This window comes from Typopeltis vanoorti, chromosome 11, assembly GCF_054136105.1.
Source record: "Typopeltis vanoorti isolate ZY-2024b chromosome 11, IOZ_Tvanoo_1.0, whole genome shotgun sequence".
Taxonomy (NCBI): domain Eukaryota; kingdom Metazoa; phylum Arthropoda; class Arachnida; order Uropygi; family Thelyphonidae; genus Typopeltis; species Typopeltis vanoorti.
Genome location: NC_143559.1, coordinates 14607483 through 14631363, shown reverse-complemented (window position 1 = coordinate 14631363; position 23881 = coordinate 14607483). Strand labels below are relative to the sequence as shown.

The 23881-nt window shown below is 37.6% G+C and overlaps 2 protein-coding genes across 11 annotated transcripts in view; one reads left to right on the top strand and one right to left on the bottom strand.

Moving 5' to 3' along the window:
* Window positions 1–9494, top strand: part of atos (atos homolog atossa) — a 322345-nt gene extending 312851 nt beyond the window's left edge. For all 10 annotated transcript variants that reach the window (XM_090400982.1, XM_090400981.1, XM_090400987.1 and 7 more), the window contains one exon: window positions 9149–9494. In XM_090400982.1, coding sequence (XP_090257108.1) covers window positions 9149–9314 — 166 coding nt within the window. In that variant the 3' untranslated portion in view covers window positions 9315–9494. The remainder of the gene's footprint in view (window positions 1–9148) is intronic.
* Window positions 1–23881, bottom strand: part of LOC150101315 (uncharacterized) — a 338578-nt gene that overhangs the window by 24752 nt on the left and 289945 nt on the right. The gene's annotated exons all lie outside the window — the stretch shown is intronic.

Below are 23881 nucleotides of genomic sequence, written 5' to 3'. Positions count from 1 at the left end.
CCATCAATATGTGGTATCACAGACTTCGAGTGTGTGCATTAATGAAGGCAAAAGAAGGTTTGAACATTGAGTGCTGCTACATGCATGTAATACATGTGAATAGTATGTGCTGAAAGCTGTAAATGATTTATTGATGCATCAAATTTTATGTGCTGTTGAAGTTGTTAACAGTAATTATGGCTAGACTAGCAAGTATTTCCTTCTTTCGATATTTTTATTCGGCCATGGATTCCCTGAAATGTTAAAACTACATATGTGGTTAATGGCTCTGACAAACTCGATCATGTCCCAACACAGGAATCCCTTGTTGAGTGACTTTTAAAAGAGGATTCCTGTTGCAAACAGTTTTTATTCTCAGTCCATGCAGCCAATTAGGTTGCAGTCCTGCAATTGAATAGGCCACTAGTAGCCAGCCTCGTATTAGAATCATTCTTGTATGATTTATGAGAATGATTATTACTGGGTGGATTGTGGGCATGACAGCATGCACTTAGTTAGCAAATTCAAGTGCATTATGGCATGCAAACTTGCATGACTCAGAAAACCTAATGTGTGCTAAGAAAACACTCAAGGGTTTTGGCTAAAAATGTTGCGGCAAAAGATAAGTTTTGTAGTAGGGCTTTATCGTCAGAACAAATTGTTCTTGATCTGTGTTTTAAAGATGCAATGTTGGGGTTAGATTATCGTGTACTGCTCATGTAAATATCTTTCCGTGGGTGTGTTTGCAGGGGAGGGGTATGAAACATTTCCATGATGTATATAACCATTGTACCTAGTTGTTATACTATCACAAATGTGCATAGCATATGTCACACTAGTGGTTGAGTGTATGGTATTTTGAGTGCTTTGTTCTCTAAATGTTCTTGCACATAGCAAACAGATATTTTAGTAATTATTAGCATACAGGTATCTCCATGGAGTCAGAAGACTCATTGCAGGAGATCCATTGATCATACCTCTCATTAAACTCATTCACTGATGAAGCGCTAACAACCACCTCTGGCAACCCAGATATAATCTTCATAAAACCATGTTGTCTCATCTACCTGGTCCTGAATTCTGCATTTCACTAATTCTCATATACCTTAACCACCATTCCTGGGATGCTGATCGGCCTAAAATTTGCTACTTGATAATTCCCTTACACATTTTCGTAATACATGGGCCAATATGTTAAGCACACCCATGTCTTCAACCTAATATCTAGCATCATTGCAACTGTAACAAAAGCTGTCTGCTGCATTTCTATTGATATGCTGTCGGCAGCACCTTTTGTAATATCTAGTGATATTTATTCTTTATTAACAGTGTGCGCTTTTTCTCTCTTAACCTTTCTCACTTATTCTACTGCATACTATATTTATCCACCTTTCGTAATTACTAGTCGTATGCCTAAGAACACTGGAAAATTTTTTTTAGTAAGACTGTGCCACCAGTATCTTTTAATTGGCATAAAACTCAGCAATACAGCCGGTTGATTTCTCGCTCTCTCTTTCTCTAACACAAATTCTTTCAGTAAAACTTTACACAAATAGTCGTGGTCTGTTTGCACTTAACTATACGTTTCGACTATCTTACTTGGTTTCCCGCTCACAAGTCCAATAGGAACAGTGCATTGTAAAATAAACAATCAGGCGGCACTCTATTGACATAATTAAAACACATTTATTTACAATAAAAAATGAAGTACATTAAATAAGTGATAGGGAGGTTACTCTCTTTCTTTACCTATCCTTATATACTTTTGGTATAAAGAAACAAACTTTCTCTTTTCAATATTAAATGACTATTCAATGTAAATTTCTCTGTTACTTCTCTGCTTAAAGAAAATCAAATTGCAGAGACTAATTTACTCATAAAGAGATTAGCTAGCTATGGCAAGTTATCTTACAATTTATATTCCAGTTTATGTACATTAAAGGATGTAATACACTTACAGAGGCTCTTTGTCATGATATCTTCCAAAAGTCCTGCATCAAAGTCTCTATGGTTTTTCTCTCATCACAGGCCTTAGGTTTCCATCCGGAGAGTCTTCTTTCGGGGGACGGTTTGTCAGAAAATCAGTGGGTCTTGGACTGAAATCTTGCTGCAGCACTAGGACATCCGATCGGCACTTGGCATCGGCTGTTCTCCTAATTTTTTCTCTGGGTCCGACTGCCTATGGCTCTCTTCGGTAACAGTGCTTTGCCTCTGCTCTCTCGGCAACTGGACCTGGACCTTGCACCAAGGGTTGTAAACCCCAAAGAAATCGGCAGTTCTCCTTGATCTTTTTGCTAAGGCCGGCCCGTTCTTTCATCCCTCCGTGCACTCTTTTTTTCCTTGTCTTGTCGGGCAGCGGAAACTTCTCTCAAACTAGCGGATCCCTTTGATACTAACTTTGAAGGTGTTGATGCGCAGAGCTCTCAAACAACTTTCTTGTGCTCTTATACATAGCTATTATACAAAGTTTCCAATGTCAAAGTATTGCCTTTGTTTTAGACATTCTAGAAACTTCAGTTAAAACAGTAAATACAATCAATTCCCATAGAGTTATTTACAGTAATATTTAGCATAAAACATATAGACAAACGAGGTTATTTTTGTAAGTTTCATGAGACTTGACCTCTGTAAAAATCTATGTAAACCGCTTTGGTATTTCTAAGCTACATAGAGTTTTTACACAACATCACCACCTAGATGCTACACCCTTGCAAAATGCTCACTTAGTAATTCAACTGTTTGGTTGGTTCCTCTATGAATGGGTTGGGAGTTAAATGTGGAGAGAGTGTTATTTAATGAGATGTTGGAAGTCAGGGAAACTATAAGTAATGTGGGGAGGGTGAATCCAGCTAACCCTTGAACAAATGAGGGTGTACAGAAATTATTATGCAATGCTAAATAATTATGCAGGTCTCTGATCTGGTTAGGTTGATGACATTACGCTGGATTCACTGTGGGTCCCAGGGAATTTAACTACATATAGACGAATGCCAAAAGTATTGGAAATAAAGGATGGAAGTTTCTGGCATTGGTCAGCCTGAATTGGCCAAAAATTACCAGCATCAGTGAGACCTTGGCAGAAAATGATTTAGCTACAGGGATACAGTGTAAGGAGTATTTTATTTTCAGGGAGGAGAGAGGAATTGCTTAGGATAGCTGAAGAATTTCATTGGACAAAATATATTCTTGGTTATACACCAGGAGATCACAGAATGATATGTATGCAGTACATTGCCAGATTACCACATGGGTGCTGGCTAAACAATTATTATGGTGGGGGGGGGGCTTCAACTACGAGGACGGATTGCAGGGGGCATGGCAAGATGGAAGTGGAATTTATACAGTTATTAAGGCTTAATTACCTGAAACAGCATGTGATGAATGATGAAGGGGACCAGAAGTTTGGGAGTGCTGATCTGCTAGTGGCATCAGGTGTATCCATAACCACAGTACATCTGCCGCCAAACAGGGAAAGTAACCATGCCATGTTCTGGGAGGTTACTAAACACGTGGAGCCCTCAGTTAGGAAAGGGTGTTTACATGGAACTACAAAACTGGTGATTATGACAATTAGGAGGCAGCTGGACCAGTGCTACAGCTTAAAAAGCTATAAAGAAAGAATGTTAATAGTGCATGAGAAATGGTCAGGGATTGTTTGAGAGAAGCATTTCATACCTAGAGTCAGAAGATAAACCAACAAGGGTTAAGTGAATGCATAGCAATATAAAGCAGAAGCTGGAGGGAGGAGAAATTATGGAGAGAATGTGAGCAGTGCAAAGTGCAGGCAAGAAGGGTGACACTAGTAGGGTAAGAACGGCTAAATCAGATTGTAACCAGGAAAAAAAGTTTTTTTTCCTCACTATAAATAAGGAAGAATGATGATGGAAGGTGACAGAAGAAATAGTTGAGTTACTAAGTGATCACTTTGAAAAGGTGTGTTTCATTCAGATGGAGTTTTTGCAGTTGATGTGAGAATTGAAGTAGATGAACTGGAGTTGCTCAGCATTTTGAAAAATGTGGGGATGGATAGCATGTTGGCATGTGCAGTTGACTAGAGAAGATAATATCATCAAATTCCTGCCATGTATCCTCAAGGGGTGTACAGGATATGATAGTACTACATGAAAAAAATTACATTATTACTAACTTCCTATCTACAATTTTCCTCCAAATCAGTCTGTTACTTGTCAAGACTTCAACATTATCAGATCTTATATTTCTATCGTCTAAGGCACTTTGTACCGTATCAATCCACCTATATCTTGGTCTTCCTCTGGGTCATTTTGCTGCCATCTGGCAGAGAACACTTGTTTTGCTAATCTTTCTTCACCCATTCTGTTTAAGTGACCATACCACCTGAGATTAGCTCTGCTAACGCATTCCTGGATGTTGACAATGTCAAGTTCTTTCCTAATATCCTCATTTTTAATATGATATTGCCATTGATGCCATCTGTTCATGCCTATAATCTTTCTCAGGACTCTCATATGCGGTCTGTAGTCTTTGGTCAAGTGTTTTACTTCTGACCCAGCTCTCAGATCCATAAGTTAAAACTGAATAACACTGTCTTGTATAAAGATAATTTAGTGTTCCGACTAATTTCTCTCTTATTCCATATGAATTTATTCAATTGACTTCCCACAATACCAGCTTTGCTGATTTTGTTGTCTATTTCTATATTTAATTTACCATCTTCACTAAAAATCGTGTGTAAGTAGCTGAAATGTTTTACTTGTTCCACAGGTTCTCCATTCACAACACAGTTGACATTTTCAATGACTCTGCCTATTTTCATTGTCTTTGTCTTTTTATTGCTGACCTTCATACCATATCTATTACATCAGCTATCCAATTTAGTCAGAGAATCTTGCAGACTTGTATCGGATTTATTTAGAAGTATAACATCATCCGCATAAAGCGAAGAGCTGACATTAACATCTCCAATTTTGATATCATGTTTAATACCACTTTCCTTCATATAGATAATGAATAACAGAGGGGATAATGTACATCCTTGTCTCACACCAGATTTAACATTAAACCATCTTCCTGTACTTCCTTCAATTCTAACTGCTGACTTACAACTCAAATAAAGACTAAGTATTGCTTGATATAATACCCCATTGACACCATATAGATGTAGCATATTGAATAGCTTCTCTCTTGACACCTTGTCATATGCCTTTTCCAAATCGACAAAACTTAAATACAGATCTTTGTTATATTCCCATGCTTTCTTGACTATTTGTCATAAAGTGAAGATCTGACAGCCTCTATTTGGCCTGAATCCAGCTTGTTCTTCCACAATTGTTTTCAACCATTTCTCAAGTATACTTGCATACATCTTGCCAGGAACATTCAGTAGGGAAATACCTCTATAATTCTCACATTCAGTTTTATTTCCCTTTTTATATATGGGTACTATGAGAGCTCTACTCCAATCATCGGGAATTCATCCCTCTGTCCAGGCTTTCTGAACTATGCGGTGCAGCCACTGTAAGACTCTTATACCACCATACTTAAGCATTTCTGGTCGAATGTCATCTACTCCTGCTGCCTTTCCATATTTCAACCCTTCGATGGCTTTTTCTACTTGAGGTATGGATATGTATTCCTGACTGCATGTCTCGTCAGTGTTTTTTTACCACTGTGCTGTCATCAATGCTTGTTTCATTTAGCAGTTTTTCAAAGTAATTACTCCATACTTCAAGGATATCTTTTTCTCCCATTTTCATGTCACCTTTATCATCTCTAACTCCTTTTACAGCACTCTTTCCTCCATTCCTAAGCTTCTTCAACAACAACCTCCAGAATATTTTGCCACCTTCTTGACATGTATTTTCTATATTCTTACCAAAGTCCTCCCATGACTTGTTTAGCTAGTTTTACAGTGTTTAACATTCTTGCATTTGTCTCTGTATTCTTTAAGAGCACAAGCTGACTTATTTGACAGGAACTTTTGATATGCTTCCTTCACTGCCTCTTTAACTTCCTGTGTCCACCAGGGAGTTCTAATTTTTTTTATCCTTGCAGACAACCTCACCACATGCCTCTCTGGCAGAATCAATCTATGTTTTCTTCAGAGTTTGCTGCTGAATCTCCAAGGTTCGATTCCTGTTCTCAAACTCTTTCATTTTTTCTTCAATAATCTTTGTGTATTTTAGTCTACGGTTCACATCTGAGAGCTGCTCAACTTTTATTCGCTTTAAAACTTTCTTACATGTTACTCTTTTCAATATGAAATTCAATTTTATCCTACTCAAGACTAAGTAGTGATCACGTCCAATTTCAAATCCTCTATACACTCTGGTGTCCTGCACCAGGGAGAAAACATGAACTATGATGTTTTCTCCCTGGTGAATATCTCATTGACTATCAACTATATTATTGTTGATAGTCAATGTTACTTTTCTTATTCCTTGCCTCTTCTCTCCATGTGAATTTGTGCACATTTTTATGTTGGAACATGGTGTTAGTAATAACCAGTCCATGTCCTGAGCAGAAATCCAACAGATATTTGCCATTATTATTAGCTTTGCTGTTTTCTCCAAATTATTTTTGTATGTTTCACAATCATTTCCTACTCTGCTATTTAGATCCCCAACAAGGACCAACTTTTCCTTTTTCATTGTGTCAATTGCTTTTTCTAAAATTCCTCCACTTTTACCTTAGTAGAACCTTCTGTGGGACCATAGACACAAATAAGTCTCATTGTCCAGTTCCCCATTCTGATATTTGCCCACATTACTCTACTTGAGGCTGACTGCCATTCAAGAAGATTAGCCTCGTATTTAGTATTGAATACTATGGCTTCTCCTTCTTTTCCTTGATTGTCATTGCCTGAAAATAACATTTTGTATTTATTGCTCAGAAAGAGCTCACCAGTTTTGGTCTTTTTTGTTTCAGTCACCCCTATTATGTCGATCTGGTACTTATCTAATTCCTCAGCTAGCTCCATTTCTTTGCCATTCAGGCTTCTTATGTTGATAGTACCGATCTTTAACTCTGGTGATGTTGAGTTTTTGTTGTTGAGTTGGGTTTGTTTTCAGATTTGTTCCAGTAGCTGACTTTTCACGGTTTGCCCTGGTTCCCTGGCAAAAACAACTGGGGCCTTGTTTAACCGGGCGACGCCCCAGCTGGCATGAAATTTTGTCATGTCGTACCATCATTTTTTATTTTAGTTTAACCAATAAGAATACAATTTGGTCTGCTAAATTCCAAATTTCCAGCCCATCCTCGTTCGTTCAGTATCCAAGTAGATACCCAACAGGGTGCACCACGAGAAGGTGAGGATTGGACATTAGGTCAGAAGCCCTGGTCGGTTCTCCACATTCCTTTAAAGGCTATGTGGAGGTCTCTTCTCAGTTATACAGCTTTGACCCTTAAGCACCCCTGATAATATCATAAATACATAAATAAAACAGTATGTTACTCACTGATTACATACACAGTCAACTGTTAGTGACTGCTTTCAAAAACTATATGAATATACTGTCAAATGATTACAAACAAATAAATAAATGGCTATCTGAATGTTTAAAATAAATAAAATATAAAATCCATAAAGGTATAAACAATTATTAATTTTTAAAGTTTCAATTTTTGCCGACCTAAAGCATTGATTGCCTTAGTGGGTTATGACAGCCCTGGGATGATAATCTGAGGTAACAGCACAGCTTTGTAAAAGGTAGGTCCTGCCTTAGTAATTTACTCACATTTTATAATAATGACAGCAGAATTAGATGAGGGCAATGGCTATACCATGATACTTCTGGATATTGCAAATACATTGAGAGAATACTAGTATATAAGTTGGAGCAAATGAGAATGGATATGAAGCTCATGGCATGGATAGAGGGTGGCTGACAAACTGACACCATGGTAGTATATGGTGGAGCAGAATCTAGGAGAATGAGGGTAACTGAGCACTTACCTCTGGGCTCTGTGCTAGAGCGACCACACTTTAATTTGTTTATTAATCATATAGGGAATTCAGTAGTGATGGGGAATTCAGGTGATTTAAATAAATTGCCATCGTAGGTGAAAGATAATGGTATAAATTTAATGTTGGAACTACTGCATGTACTTTGGGATGAGAAGATTACATACTATGTATCACATTGATGGTACTGGATTACAGGAAATTGATGAGGCTAGGGATTTATATAGGTAATGGTAAAGAGGTCAAGTTTAGAGGGTATATTGTAAAATAGTTCAAAGGACTACATAAATGTTGAAAAGTACACTAAAGATAGGGAGGTTATTATTATCCCTCTTTATAAGGATATGCACATCTTGACTGCTGTGCACAGATTTAGTAACCTGGTTTTTTGGGGATCAGGAGGTGGTAGTGAGAATTCAGAGATGAGTGAGTAAGCTGCTAATAGGTCCATGGAATGCTCCCTATGAGGATAGATTTGAAGGTATCTTGAGTTGCAAAGTTTAACTGATACATTGAAAAGAGGCTCTATACAAAAGAAATATGACTTGTGATATTTCGATACATGACAAATACAAAACTAGAGATCACCCTAGAAGTTGTATAAGAATATGCTAGAATTTTTGCTTGGTGAGTGGTGAATGAGTGGGTTGGATTGCCATAAGTAGTTGAGTGTCCTGACAGTGAGCAAGTTTAATGAGAGATATAATAAGAATTGTGAATAAAGGTAAGTGTGGCCTTGTGATTCCATAGAGATACCTATATAATAAAATTAGCTAAAGCTAAAATTTATTTAGTTAACATTATTTTTCTTTCGCATAAAACGTAAACAGCATTTTTTGTTTCCGGTGATCTTTCTCCCATATAGTTCCGTGACGTTAGTCACGGAACTATATCAGAAAAAGTCCTCCAGACTTTAATATCACTGTTTCCTAAGATTAAAAAAAAAAAAATCTGGGGCATATGCATCATTTTCCCTGACATGATTTCTGAAGTGACTTATCAAACACAAACAAAAAGATTTGCCAATAGGTGTGCAGAAGTTTCTAAATGACTCAGTCCATCAGGCAAATCTTTGAATAGTTAAAATTCACTTCTGTGATTTGTCTCTTTCCTGCTGGTCATCTGCCTGAAGTTAACCTTCTCATTTCTAATTTTTCACTTTTTGCATAAATACTTTTTTTTTTTTTTTTTCAGAAAGCAAAAATATAAATGTCTTCATATTTTTAGGTTTGCCAGTTCCAAATCTGGAAGGATCTACCTCCATACTGACGTCCGCATGATCATATTCCGAAAGAGTGATCTGGATGCAGCCGCTATTCATGGACAGAGACCCTATGAATTGAGATCATTTACTCAGGGTCCCAGTAATCCCAAGTTTTCTCCACATAAGTAACGATGGCTGCTATTTTAGGGACCGAATATATATTGTTGTAGATATTGTTACTGGTTGTCTTTTACAGTGTCTTATTTGTTGGTGTTTATGTTGAGTCCAAGATCACATGTGAAAGTTTAGATTGTGTGGCTATTGAGAATGTAGTAGTATTGAAGCAACATTAAATCATGGTTAACTTATTGTTAGACATTTTTGTAATAAAATTTTCACTTCTTATTGTACTAATTATGCATGATAAAAAAATAATACACATATATAAGGCTACATATGTACTTATTTCACCATTGATAGTTAGTTGGTGGTTAACAACCTAAAGTATACAATGTTTTTTTAAAAGGATGAACAAACACAATTGGCTGTTGCAGCACATCATGGAATTGGAATTCACGTAATCACTTCTGGCACAGTTGGTGATAGTTTCAGCTTGTTTATTCCCCAATTGATAGGATAGTTTGAATGAATCAGATTAAACTTCTTTACACTGGGAGAAAGATAGCTTGGTCAAATTTAACCTTTCCTTTCCATTTCAAAAGACATCCCCACCTGATTCTCACATAGGAAATGTGTGTGTGTTGAGCAGAATATTTTTTGATAGTCACCATTAATAGTGCATGCAAACATTTTTGAAAGCCTAACTATTCAATAAGAAGGACAATTTGGAAATAAAGTAGTAGTGGTTCATGAGAGAAATAACCTGGAGGAGAGGAAAACATTCTGTTTTTGTTTATACGTGTCTAATTAAAATTATTCTAAGAACTCATGTTTCAATCTGTTGCTGTGATATCACCAGGGAGTAAGCATGCCAAACTCCAGAACTAATTATCGCTAGAAGAATGTGGTGGTGGAGTACTGCTTATGATAAGTGACAACTTATGTCCACTAAGAGTGGAGACTTTGGAAGGCAGTGATACTAATGATTTTGAAAGCATATGGTGTGAGGTAGAGGTGGGCAAGACAGGATATTTAGTGGGGTGTTGCTACAGACCCAGGAGTACAGAGTGTGGGGACCAGGAAATGGTTAGACAGTTGAGTTTGGCAAGTGCAAGAAGAATGATTGTTATGGGAGATTTTAACTACAGTAGTATAAACTGGGGAGAGGAAGATGCATGTAGCAATAAGGGAATGGAATTTCTAGAATTCTTGAGGGACAAATGTCTTAGGCAACATGTTATAGAGGGAACAAGAGGTTCAAGAGTTTTGGATTTGGTTATAGCATCAAAGGAGTTGATATCTCTCCCACCAGTTGGAGAAGGTGACCATATGGTTTTGACTTGGAAAATGAATAGATATGCAGGAGTATCAAAGAGACGGAAACGTGTGTGGAATTATAAGGCAGGTGATTATAATAGTCTAAGACATCAACTTGGGGAAGTTTTGTGGAAGGAGGAATTGGAAGACCGGCATATCATTAGTGCGTGGGAAATTATGAAAGAATATTTGTTAGCAGCAATGGTAAGTTGTATACATGAGTGAACAAGAGGACACAATTTGGAATTAAGTGGATGACAAACAATATTAAACAGGAATTGCATGCGAGAAAGAGGCTGTGGAAGAGATATAAGGAAACAGGTAAAGAGAAGATGTATGATGAGTATAAGACACAGGCTAGAAGAGTGACTAGTATGGTAAGGAAGACGAAACTGGAATATGAGAAGAGATTAGCCCTAAGATCCAAAGAAAATCCTAGTGAATTTTTTAGATATGTGGCCAGTAGGAGAAAAAATGACTGTGGAATAAAAATGGGAATAGAGTGACTGATGCAGAGGACATAGGAATTGTTCAATGAACACTTTATTGGAGTATTTTATCCTGGAGAAGTCAGTTTTAATGCTAGAGGGATAGGGCAGGTTCGAGGTTTAGAGGTACAGGAGGGGAGTGCGTTTCAAATACTGAGTACTCTGGATGTCAGTAAAGCTGTGGGACTGGATGGTATTTCACCACGAGTTTTGTGAGAATGTGCTAGGGAACTCACAGTGCCTTTGACCTGGCTTTTCAATGAAAGTCTGGCTGCAGGAAAGGTGCCCATGGAATGGAAGGAAGGTAAGATAGTGCCATTGCATAAGGGTGGTAGCAGACTGGAAGTGATTAATTATAGGTCAGTTTGTGTGTCATCAGTAGTTAGTAAGATCTTGGAGAAAGTAGTGAAGGACCGTTATACAGCATTGGGCAGATGAGGGTAATGTTATCTGTGAGAGTCAACATGGATTTGTGAAGGGGTGCTCTTGTATTAGCAATATGCTAGCCTTTTATGATAAAGTTACAAGAGCATTAGATCAGGGAAAGGCATATACTGCCATTTTCTTAGACTTAGCGAAGGCACTTGACAGTGCTACATGATAAGCTGATATTTAAGTTGCAGCACATGGGTCTGGATGTCAGATTGGTCAACTGGATTCAGGATTGCTGTCCGATAGGTATCAGAGAGTTGTGTGTGCTGGGGCAGTTTCAACGAAGCAGAGGGTTACAAGTGGGGTCCCACAGGGCTCAGTACTGGGACCTATATTGTTTAACCTTTATATCAATGACATTGTCAGTACATTGCAAGGGGATATTCAGTTGTTTGCAGATGATGCGAGGCTGGGAAGGATTATCAGTAATAATGCAGATGCAGCAGCCCTGCGAGAGGATTTGAATAAGCTAGATAGGTGGGCAAATGAACCGGGGTGTCGGTTTAATGCAGCAAAATGTAAGGTCTTGAGGTTTGGGAAACGTCGATGGGACACTGCATACTCTATGGGAGGAGTTATACTGGAGGAAGTAGGGGAGACAAGAGATCTGGGGTTGATGATTGATAGAAACCTGAAATTTAGGGGACATATTGCAAAGGTGACGATAGTAACACAGATGATTGCTGAAATAATGAGAAGGACACTGACCTGCAGAGATAAAACAGTTATCATTCCATTGTATAAGACCCTGATCAGACCACACTTGAACTATTGGTCTCAGATTTGGTCCCCAGGATTTGAAGGGGATAAATTAACTGGAAAGGGTATAAAGGCAGATAACAAAGATGTTTCAGGACTGTACAATGTTAGTTATGAGGATCGGCTGAGGAAATGTGGACTGCAGAGTTTGGTGGATAGAACAAGGAGAGATAATATGATTGAGACTTTTAAACTGTTGAGAGATGATTACAGGGTTGACACTGGGGAGTTCTTTCGCTTGGTTGAACAGCGGGAGCAGTGAAAGAGGCCATCCCTGGAAGTTACGAAAGGAAACTGTGAGCAAGAGGGTGAGGAGCAGTCTCTTTGCATGGAGGGTGGTTGAACTATGGAATGCATTACCTGATGGAGTGGTGAGAGCGAGAACGGTCAATGAGCTCAAGGAGTGGTATAATAGACTTTGTGTTTCTTGGGGGGGGGGACCTCCCCTCAATGAGTCTTGATAGACTGTGTTTCTTAGGAAGAACCTCCCACGACGAGTCTTTTGACTCCATGGAGGCCTGAATAATAATAGAAGAAAGGGATATATGAGTTCTAATGCATAGTTAATTATTTTTATCATCTTCAAACAGTTATGTTTTGCAGTGACTATTTTTGACTGTTATTTACAACTCAAACTATAGTAACTTGAGTTTGACATGCATTCACATATGATATTCTGTTGTTCATTAACTACCACCCTGGTTACAGTGGATGAAATATATATATATATATATTGACCACTGTATGCTTCACGTAAAAAACAAGTCATCCCCATTTAGCCCTAATACAAGTCATATTCATTTGATTAAAAAGATTCTGGTAGAGAAAGTGCTCTTCCAATGTGGGATCCACTGTGTTTATAATTAACTTCTCCTATGGCTTAGTCAAGTTATCTCTTGGGAGGAAATTTTGTCAAGTTCAGGAGGAGTTTTATAGTTCAATTCTTTTAAAACGGTTAGTCAATAGAATGCAAGTGTCTGCTATATAGGAAGAGGAAAGAGTCTGGTCTGCCAGTTGACTGATTTTTTCAACCCCCCCCCCCCCAAAAAAAAATGTATAATTTTTCTTTCATCTGTTGAATTTATGGGATAGAAATGTGAAAACTGACTAATGAAATGAAATCTGCAATGCTGCTCAGACTAATTAGAATATCTATAACCTATTGTTGTTTATTATTTTAACGGTATAATAGAACACAGAAACTAAGTAAATAATTAATTTATTGACTTGATGCTGATATTTCGCTGGTATTATAACCAGCATCTTCAGAGCACAAAAACACTGTTTGTCACAATACGCGAGACTAAAACAACATGGTGTACTTAACCAAAATTGTAGCCGCAACACAAAGACTAGAGTCCTGATTTTGGCGCCCTCTATCTGAAAAAAAAAAAAAAAAACCCGCTATCATATATTACTAGAGTCATAGAAAAGTGCTAGTTTTTTCTTAATATGACTGTCTCCCAGATCTTCGGCAAGTTAATACAGCCATATTTGTTGAGATTTGGAGTGTGTTTTAGGGCTTCTGTCGCCTCTAAGAACAATCTCTCTGATTTATATGGGTTTCTGTGTAGTACTTTTGTGTTTTTCCAGTTGATCCTGTGTGCAGGGGTATCCAGAGCATGGTCTGCTAGGCCCGACTTCCCATAATGATATTTCCGGACGTATCGTTTATGTTCGCTGATGCGGATATTCACAGTTCTTCCTGTTTGACCGTAGTAGGCTTGATTGCATGAGCAGGGTACTTGGTAGACTCCTGGATGTGATAAAGGAGGAATGCTGTCCTTGGGTGAGCGGATGAGGGTGGCTAATTTGCTACATGGTCTGAATGTGGTGCGTAATTTATGTTTATTGAGGATTCTTGAGATCTTTTCGGATGTGCCTTTAATGTAGGGGATGGTGACTGTTTTGTTGTAGTTCTCTGTGGTAGATGGTGGGAGGGGTTTCTTAGGAGTGTTTAGTATTTTGTTTATTTTTTGTGGATTGTAGCCGTTGGCCAAGAAGGTGTGGCGTAAGTGAGTCAGTTCAGCAGTCAGAGCTTTGTCATTTGAACAGATTGCTCTCGCTCTATGGGTTAGCATTTTTAATATGCCATATTGTTGAGAAGGATGATGGTGTGATTGTTTGTGTAAGTATCTGCCTGTATGTGTGGGTTTTCTGAAAACTGAAAATGATAAGGAACCATCTGGGAGACGTGTGATGAGTGTATCCAGGAAGGGCAGACAGTTGTTGGTTTCCAGTTCCATAGTAAAGTGGATTTTTGGATGTTGGCTATTTAAATGTGCTAAGAATGTTTTCAATGTCTCAGGGCCATGTGGCCAAATAGCAAGCACATCATCAACATAGTGTAGCCAAAGTGTTGGTTTGAGAGTGGCTGTATTGATTGCTTTTTTTTTTTTTTTTTTTTTTTTTTTTTTTTTTTTTTTCAGATAGAGGGCACCAAAATCAGGACTCTAGTCTTTGTGTTGCTGCTACAATTTTGGTTAAGTACACCATGTTGTTTTAGTCTCGCGTATTGTGACAAACAGTGTTTTTGTGCTCTGAAGATGCTGGTTATAATACCAGCGAAATATCAGCATCAAGTCAATAAATTAATTATTTACTTAGTTTCTGTGTTCTATTATACCGTTAAAATAATAAACAACATGTTCGACGAACACATAAGTCTGTCCACACGTTTATCTATAACCTAGCAATCCTGCAGCACTGAAGTTAGAACAAACTGCATACACTGATACTGTAGCAGCAGTAAAGTATTATTGTGAAGAGAAATGGAGCTAAAACATGTAAGTACAGAAGGCAGCAATTATAAATTTTAATTTTTTTTTTTTAAATAATGACAATCCTAAAAGAATTTTCCCCATTACCAGTCCTTAAACTACAGCATATTCGGTACCATGGGTGGAATAAGGACTGACAATCCAGAAAATAAATTGACTATATAAATACTTTAACAAACATGAATTTTACTATGGAATTGAACCATATATATAAAAATAAGGATATCTAATATCCTTATTTTTGCCAATATTGATGACAATGTTGGCAGTATGAACTTCAGTTCATCTTTACAATGTTCATGAAGAAAGAATATGGGAAGATAAAAGTGAATGGAAAGCTTTTGTCTACCTGATCTAGCAGTTGTTGAAGTCTGCCGGTTGCAAAGCACGATGATATCTATCAGCCATGTAAGTCTTATCAAAAAGTTATAAGAAATATTCATTTGGTCTGAAAACGTTACTTAATATTATTGCAAAAAAAAAAAAAAAAAAAAAAAAATCGGAAATGTGCACATCAGCAATATTTTGGACATAATGAGAATGAATTTAGAAAGACTGTATGAAATTAAGAAAATTCAGGGGAAAAGACAAAGCCCATGGAAAAGGTGGAAGACTAGATAAAAAATATGAACTTCAGTTCATCTTTACACTGTTCATGAAGAAAGAATATGGTAGGATAAAAATGAATGGAAAACTTTCATGTACCCTGATCTAGCAGTTGTTGATTAAGTCTGCTGGCTGCAAAGCAAGATAATATCCATCAGCCATCTAGGTCTTATCAAAAAGTCATACAAAATATTCACATTTTGTCTGAAAACATAACTTCATATTATTGCAGAGCAGCACCTGACCATATTATTATAAGAATGCTAAAAAATGAAACTGGATCCATTACTAATTAAAATAGATGAGCAACTCAGAAATTAGCTTTTCTGATGATAAAATAAAAATTTATCCTTTTGATAAATGCTCACATCTGTAATGCTGAAGAAGAAGAGGAAGAAGTTAGATTACATGAATGAAGAATTTGCAGACATTTTAATAGTAGTTCTCCATCTACTTTTCTCTCACATACACATGCAGTGTTACTGAAATTTTAAAGTAGTACCATTCCCGATCCATTCTGAATTCTTTTGTAATGAGTGAGAACATTAATTACAACAAAGAACACACAGCTCTTTAAGAATAAACTCGGCATTTTTGCAGATTCAAGTACTCTGAATGCTGCAAATTGCTTAGGAGCAAATCAGCTGCCAGTACAACTTATTTTATGTGGTCGGATAACTAATTCTCAAAAAAACTTAGTGGGTGCTTAAGGATCAAAGCTGTATAACTGAGTGGAGACCTCCACATAGCTTTTAAAGGAATGTGGAGAACTGACCTAACGTCCAATTAGGTCAGAAGGTCACAACCTTCTCGTTGTGCACCCTGTCAGGTATCTACCTACACACTGAATGAAACTATTCTTGTCGGGGAACCAGGGCGAACAATGAAAAGTCAGCTACTGTAAAAAATCCTAAAACACACTCCAACTCAACATCAGAGTTCAAGATCAGTATTATTAACATAAAAAGCCTTAAGTACAAAGAGCTAATAAGCTTCATTTCGGCAATGAAAACAATATTTAAATTAAGGGGATATTAAATCCCACATAGTTTTAAAACCGAATAAGAAACTCAAAGATTGGAATCAGAGAGTTTCTTGCTGAATATAGTAAACTATAAAGTATCGGCGACACTGCCGTGATCAAATTCAAGTGACCCTAGCACGTAGTGCAATACCGGAAGTCTCGCAGCAAAGTCGGTAAATTCTGATTGCTATTCTTAGGTATTTTCCATAATGTAAACACACATTTCCTAGGAAATGTATGCTGTTATTACATTATGGTAGGGAGGTCACTACCCAGACCGGTTTCAGCCTTCCTCAGTGAGTAGCTAGACCATATACCTGTATTAGGTCTAGCTACTCACTGATGAAGCCTCAAAAAAGGCTGATTTCCTCATACTCGACATTCCAGAGGTCAGAAACTACCTTAGTCAGTCGCCTTTGGACCCTTTCCAACATCTCTTCATCCTTCTGAAAACCCAGTGACCAAATGTGTGGCGTAATCAAAGTCTTATACAACGGAACAAGAATCTCTCTACTTCTACACGTCATTCCCAGAAGCCTTTGTGTTGTCATCACAATTTTGGCAATGTGTTCCCTAAATTTTAGATCCTTATCCACTATCACCCCCATATCTCTTATTTCCTCTACCTCCAACAATATATTCTCACCAAGCATAAATCCTTTGTTTCCAAATTTTAAAACCTTACATTTTGCAACATTGAACTCGCATCCCCATTTCCGTGCCCAACCATTCAATTTATTCAACTCTTCTTGTAAGGCCTCAACATCTTCACTACTCTTTGTGGTTCATCCCAACTTTGCATCATCTGCAAACAGCTGAATATCTCCATCCAAATCTTCACCTATATCATTAATATACAAGTTAAATAGTAATGATCCTAAAACAGACCCCTGAGGCACTCCACTAGTGACTTTCTTTTTCCTGGATATCGCACCCCCATACACAACTTGTTGATACCTATCAGATAGCCAGTCTCCAATCCAATGCACTAATCTAATATCCAACCCCATCTGCTCTAGTTCGACTGTCAACTTATCATGAGGTACTCTATCAAAAGCCTTTGCGAAATCCAAGTATATTTCTGTGTATCCTTCTCCTCTGTCCAAGGAAGTAGTCACTTTATTGTAATGAGGAAGTAGATTACTAGAACATGACCTCCCTTTAGCAAATCCATGCTGTCCATCAAAGATAATACCATTGTTGTCAACCCAACTTTGGATCCTAGTTCTCACAAGCTTCTCCAGCAACTTAACCTCAACGCCTGACATTAACAACTGACATGAAGGAGGTGATCGAACTCAAGCAGTTTGATGCTTGAGTTCGATCACCTCCTTCATGAAGTGGCACAATCCTGCCCTCCTTCCACTCTTTAGGAACTTGACCGAGTGCAAGACACGTATTAAAAAAATATGTCAGGGCAGGTGTCAACTCCCTGCCACATTCCTTCAGAATACGCAGTGATATATTATCAAGTCCCAGAGCCTTATTTACATCTAATTTATTCAACTCTCCAAACACCTCTTGCTCACTTACAGTCAGTCTCTCCTCCCCATCAAGTCACATTCACAAGATTGAAAGATCTTTATGAACTGCTCATTAAGTATCTCCACCACACATTCTGCAACAGTCGTCTTTATACCATTTTCTCCAATCACTGTCATCCTTCCATAATCATTCTTTCTTGCTGGCTACATATCAAAAGAACTCCCTAGGATTCTTTTTGGCTTCATTAGCTAACTGCCTCTCTTTAGCTACTCCCACCAACCAAGTCACCTTCCTTGCCTGGTCTTTGTAGACCTCATGAAATTGGTTATTTCCACTTCTCTTATGCTGCCTGCATAATACCCTTTTTCTCTGTATCGCATGCTTAATCTCTTTATTCATCCATCTCATACCTACCTTATTTAACCTTCTCACTCTTGAAATACATATTGAAAAAAAAATGAAAGTGAAAACAGGAAACAAACCTTGGAGATTCAGTGGAAAGCTCTGAAGAAAACGTTGATTGATTCAGCCAGAGAGGCATGTGGTGAGGTTGTCTGCATGGATAGAAAATTGTGAACTCCATGGTAGAGGCAGTGAAGGAAAAGAAGAAAGCATATTGAAAGTTCCTGGCAAATAAGTCAGCTTGTGCTCTTAGAGAATACAGAGACAAATGTAAGAAAGTTTAACACTGTGTAAAACTAGCTAAACAAAACTCATTGTAAGAACATAGAAAATACATATCAAGAGGTGGCAAGATATTCTGGAGGTTGTTGAAGAATCTCAGAAATGGAGGAAAGAGTGCTGATAAAGGTTACATGAAAACAGGAGGAAAAGATATCCTTGAAGTATGGAATAATTACTTTGAAAAATTGCTAAATGAAACATTCAATGACAGCACAATGGTAAAAAAACACTGAGAGGCATGTAATCAGGAATATATATCCATAATTGAAGTAGAAAAATACATCAAAAGCCTGAAATGTGGAAAGGCAGCTGGAGTAGATGGTATTCGACCAGAAATGCTCAAGTATGGATGTATAAAAGTCTTACTGTAGCTGCACTGCATAGTTCAGAAGGCCTGAACAGAGGGATAAATTCCAGATGATTGGAGTAGAGCTCTAATAGTACCCACATATAACATATAAAAGGGAAATAAAACTGAATGTGAGAATTACAGGAGGTATTTCTCTACTGAGTGTTCCTGGTAAGATTTATTCCAGTATACTTGAGAAATGGTTCAGAAGGATTGTGGAAGGTTAGCTTGGTGAAGAACAAGCTGGATGCAGGCCAAGTAGAGGCTGTCAGGATCAGATTTTCATGTTACGACTACTAGTTGAGAAATCATGGGAATATAACAAAGATCTGTATTTAAGTTTTGTCGAACTGGAAAAGGCATATGACAAGTTGCCAAGAGAGAAGCTATTCAAAATGCTACAGTTATATGGTGTTAATGGAGCATTATATCAAACAATACTTAGTCTTTATTTGAGTTGTAAGTCAGCAGGGAGATGATTTAATGTTAAATCTGGTGTCAGACAAGGATGTACGTTATCCTCTCTGTTATTCATTATATATACGGATCACATTATGAAGGAAAGTGGTATTAAACATGATATCAAAATTGGAGATGTTAATGTCAGCTCTTTGCTTTGTGCGGATGATGTTATACTTCTAAATAAATCCACTACAAGTCTGCAAGATTCCCTGACTGAATTGAATAACTTTTTTGTAAGAGATGGTATGAAGGTCAGCAATAACAAGACAAAAACAATGAAAATAGGCAGAAGCATTGAAAATATCAATGGTATTGTGAATGGAGAACCTATAGAAGAAGTAAAACATATCAGCTACTTAGGCACGATTTTTAGTGAAGATGGTAAATTAAGTATGGAAATAGACAACAGAATCAACAAAGCTGGTATGGTAGGAAGTCAAAATGAATAAATTTATATGAAATAACAGAGAAATTAGTCAAAACACTAAATTAGCTTATACACCATCTGTCCAAAAAGAAACCGAACTTTTCGAAAATAGAAGAAACTAATGACCCCACCTGTTGTATCTTTTTGTTGTCGAAAGCAGCAACCTTCATTATTATTGTATCAACTGTTTATGACATTTGTTTCATTAGAAGCAGAGTTATAATGCCAAGTGACAGTGTGTTTTTACGAACGGTCGGTCGTCATGATATTCATGCCATACCCGACGAATTCTTGCTATCAATCACTTCAAAACTTCGAGATAAAACTCGCCATTGACCGTTTGGGCAGGCAGAACAAATTTTTTGTGGATAATTCCCTTGGAATCGTAGATACAAATTAGCATTGTCTTTATTTTTGACTTCTCCAGGTGACTTTTTTTCAGATGCTCCTCTTCTACTGGTCTCCACTCAGCACTCTGGCGATTTGTTTCGGGCTCATACTCCAAACACTACGTTTCGTCACAGTAACAATTGTTTCAAGGAAGTTTTAGTCCTTATGAGCGGTTTTAATGAGGTCCTTGCAATGTTCAATTCGATGCATTTTTTGGTCGTTGGTCAACTTGTGGGGAATAAATCGTGAATTCAATTTATGAAGGCCCAAACTCTCAGTCAAAATGTTGTGCACAGTTGATTTTTGAATCCCCAATTCATATTCCATCAATTGCACAGACAATTTCGGGTTTTCTTTGATGAAATCGCCCACTTTTTGGATGTTAACTTCGCTCAGTCCAGTTTTTGGATGGCCCGGCTTTTCGCCATCCTCAAGCATCTCACAACCACTTTGAAATTGCTTAAACCACTCGTAAACTTGAGTATGGGATAAGCATTCATTACTGTAAGCTTTTTGAAGCATTTGATGTGTTTTGGTAAAACGTTTACCAAGTTTAACATAAAAGTCAATCACAGCTCTCTGTTTGAAACTCAATTTCCTACTGTTTGTCAAAACACACCGTCACTCTTGGCACTAAAGCTTGGCTTCTAATGAAACAGTTGACATAACACTAATGAAGGTTGCCACTTTCTTCTATTTTCGAAAAGTTTAGTTTCTTTTTGGACAGAGGATGTACAAGACTGTGTTCAAACTTATGGTTCTGAGAGCTGGATGAGAAGTAAAACACTTGACTAAAGACTAGAGATCACAGATATGATAGTCCTGAGAAAGATTTGGGGCATGAACAGGTGGCATCAATGGCAATATATTAAAAATGAGAATATTAGGAAAGAACTTGACGTTATTAGCATCCATGAATGTGTTAGCAGAGCTTTTAGCGAACGTGTCAGCAAACCTCACACTATGCTTCCAATGCAGGCATAATTGACAATGGCAAATGTCTCCCAACCATTCCAGAACCATGCCCGCAAAACTGACTCCTGTCCTATGTCGCCTATATATATGAAAATGAATTTTTAACTTGGGGATATTGTATATTGGGATAACCAAGTAATTTTATAAGCTTGGTTATTTTTACTCCTAATCCCAAGTAAGCAAACAGTGAAGTTTGCCCTGAAACGTAGTTCAAGTCTAAAGATGGTACAACACCAGGGCAACTCATTGTAAAGGTGGGTAAAGCTCTCTGATCACTATTCTTAGTATTTCCTAATATACAATATCCCCAAGTTAAAAATTCATTTTCATCTATATTTCCTCCAGAGCTTTTTATTAAAAATAAAAACACCTTGTAGCAACTTGTATAGGTAAAGTTGATAAGGCTCTGTATTATTAAAACCTTGGTATTTAGGGTCTAGCTACTCACTGAGGAGACTCAAAAAAGATTGAAACCGGTCTGGGTAGTGATCCCACCCATAATGCATTGCAGTATACATCTTTTAGTGAGATGTGCTTTACATTATGGAAAAATACTAAGAATAGTCCACCTACCACCCCCATCTTGCTCACCTCAGCCCTGTCCAAAGTAATGGAAAATATCATCAATTCCCAATTCCTACATTACCTTGAAGCAACTGGTTCTAATAAATGACTGTCGGTATGGATTCCGTCGCTGCTGATCAACAGGAGACCTGCTCACATATGTCACCCATCTCTGGACAAATGCCATGGAGAAGTTTGGCGAATCTCAAGTGGTTGCACTTTTTCTCCAAGGCGTTTAACCGGGTCTGGCATAAGGGCTTATTAAGGAAGCTGCCATTGTTTGGTCTATTTCAAGACCTCTGTAGTTGGATTGCCAGCTTTCTGTCTGGACGCACACTATGTGTGGTGGTAGATGGTTCCATATTCTCTCACCATTCAACTAATGTCGGGTTTCCTCAAGGTTCTGTCCTTTCACCAACTCTCTTCCTACTATATATTAATGATCTACTTCAGCTTACCTCCAACCCAATGCACAGTTTTGCAGATGATAGCACATTGCACTCCTCCCTTTCTTTTGATAAACCTTACTCCACACAGCTCACATCAACCTACAGAATAGCAACCACTACTGCCCTCAATTCTGATCTCTAAGCCATCCTTCAATGGGGTTCAGATAACCTAGTCAATTTCAGTTGCAAAAACCCAGTACTGTCTCATTTCTCATATATAAAAAAAAAAAAAAAAAAAAAATTTTCTCCCAGTATTATTTTTGACAACACCCAAATTTCCAGACAATCTGAGATTTCTTTTCTTGGAATTACCCTGACATCAAGCCTCTCTTGCATAAACACATAACAACCATTGCATCCTCAGCTTTTAAAAAACTAGGATTTTCTTTTCGCTCAAGACGTTACTTCATCCCTGAACAGATGTTAACATTATAAAAATCACAAATCTGCCCAACCATTGAATACTACTCTCACATATAGGGTAGGGCCTCCAAAAGCTTCCTCAAAATGCTTGACTTACCATCTCCCCCCCCTTTGCACAGATGATTGGTCCCTGTACTTTGTTTTCTACAAATATTTCCATGGAAAATGTTCATCTAAAATAGCATCAATAATTCCCCCACTTAGTACTAAGCTTGTTGGAACACGTGCAGCTGCTGCTACCTACACAGTGCACCTTGAAACCCACAGAACAATTTTCTTCTCTTTCTTCATCCCTGCAACTGCTATACTATGAAACAGTCTTCCCCTTGTTGCGTTCCCTAAGAAACACAATATACAGTCAATCAAATCAAATGTGAATAAGTACCTTTTTTCTCAACCCATACACGGTACTAATGTACTATAGGTTGATCTACCAACCTCTTGTGTATGGGCTCAACATTAAAAAAAAAAAAAAAAAAAAAAAAAAATCTAATTTCAGGTGGTATGGTCACTTAAACAGAATGGGAGAGGAAAAATTAGCAAAACAAGTGTTCTCTGCCAGGTTGGCAGGAAAAAGATCCAGAGGAAGACCAAGATAAGGTGGATTGATACAGTTAAAAGTGCCTTAGAAGACAGAAATATAAGATCTGATAATGTTGGAGTCTTGACAGGTAACAGATTAATTGGAGGAAAATTGTAGATAGGAAGTTAGTAATGATGTAAATTTTTCATGTAGTACTATCATATCCTGTACACCCCTTGAGGGTACATGTCAGGAAATTGATGAGGATGATGACGCTGGTACCAATCCAACACGAGGCACCCACCTTGCACGACACTCATAAATTATGTTAATCCTGTATTGCAAAAACTATGCACGTGCAACAGTGAAATAAGTATCAAGATGATTTCTGTTTTATAATGAAAATATTGATAGTATGATAAACCTTTACATAGACTTCCACCCAAATTTCATTTTTCTATTCTAAATTTTAAAATTACTAAACAGAATATTAAGAATA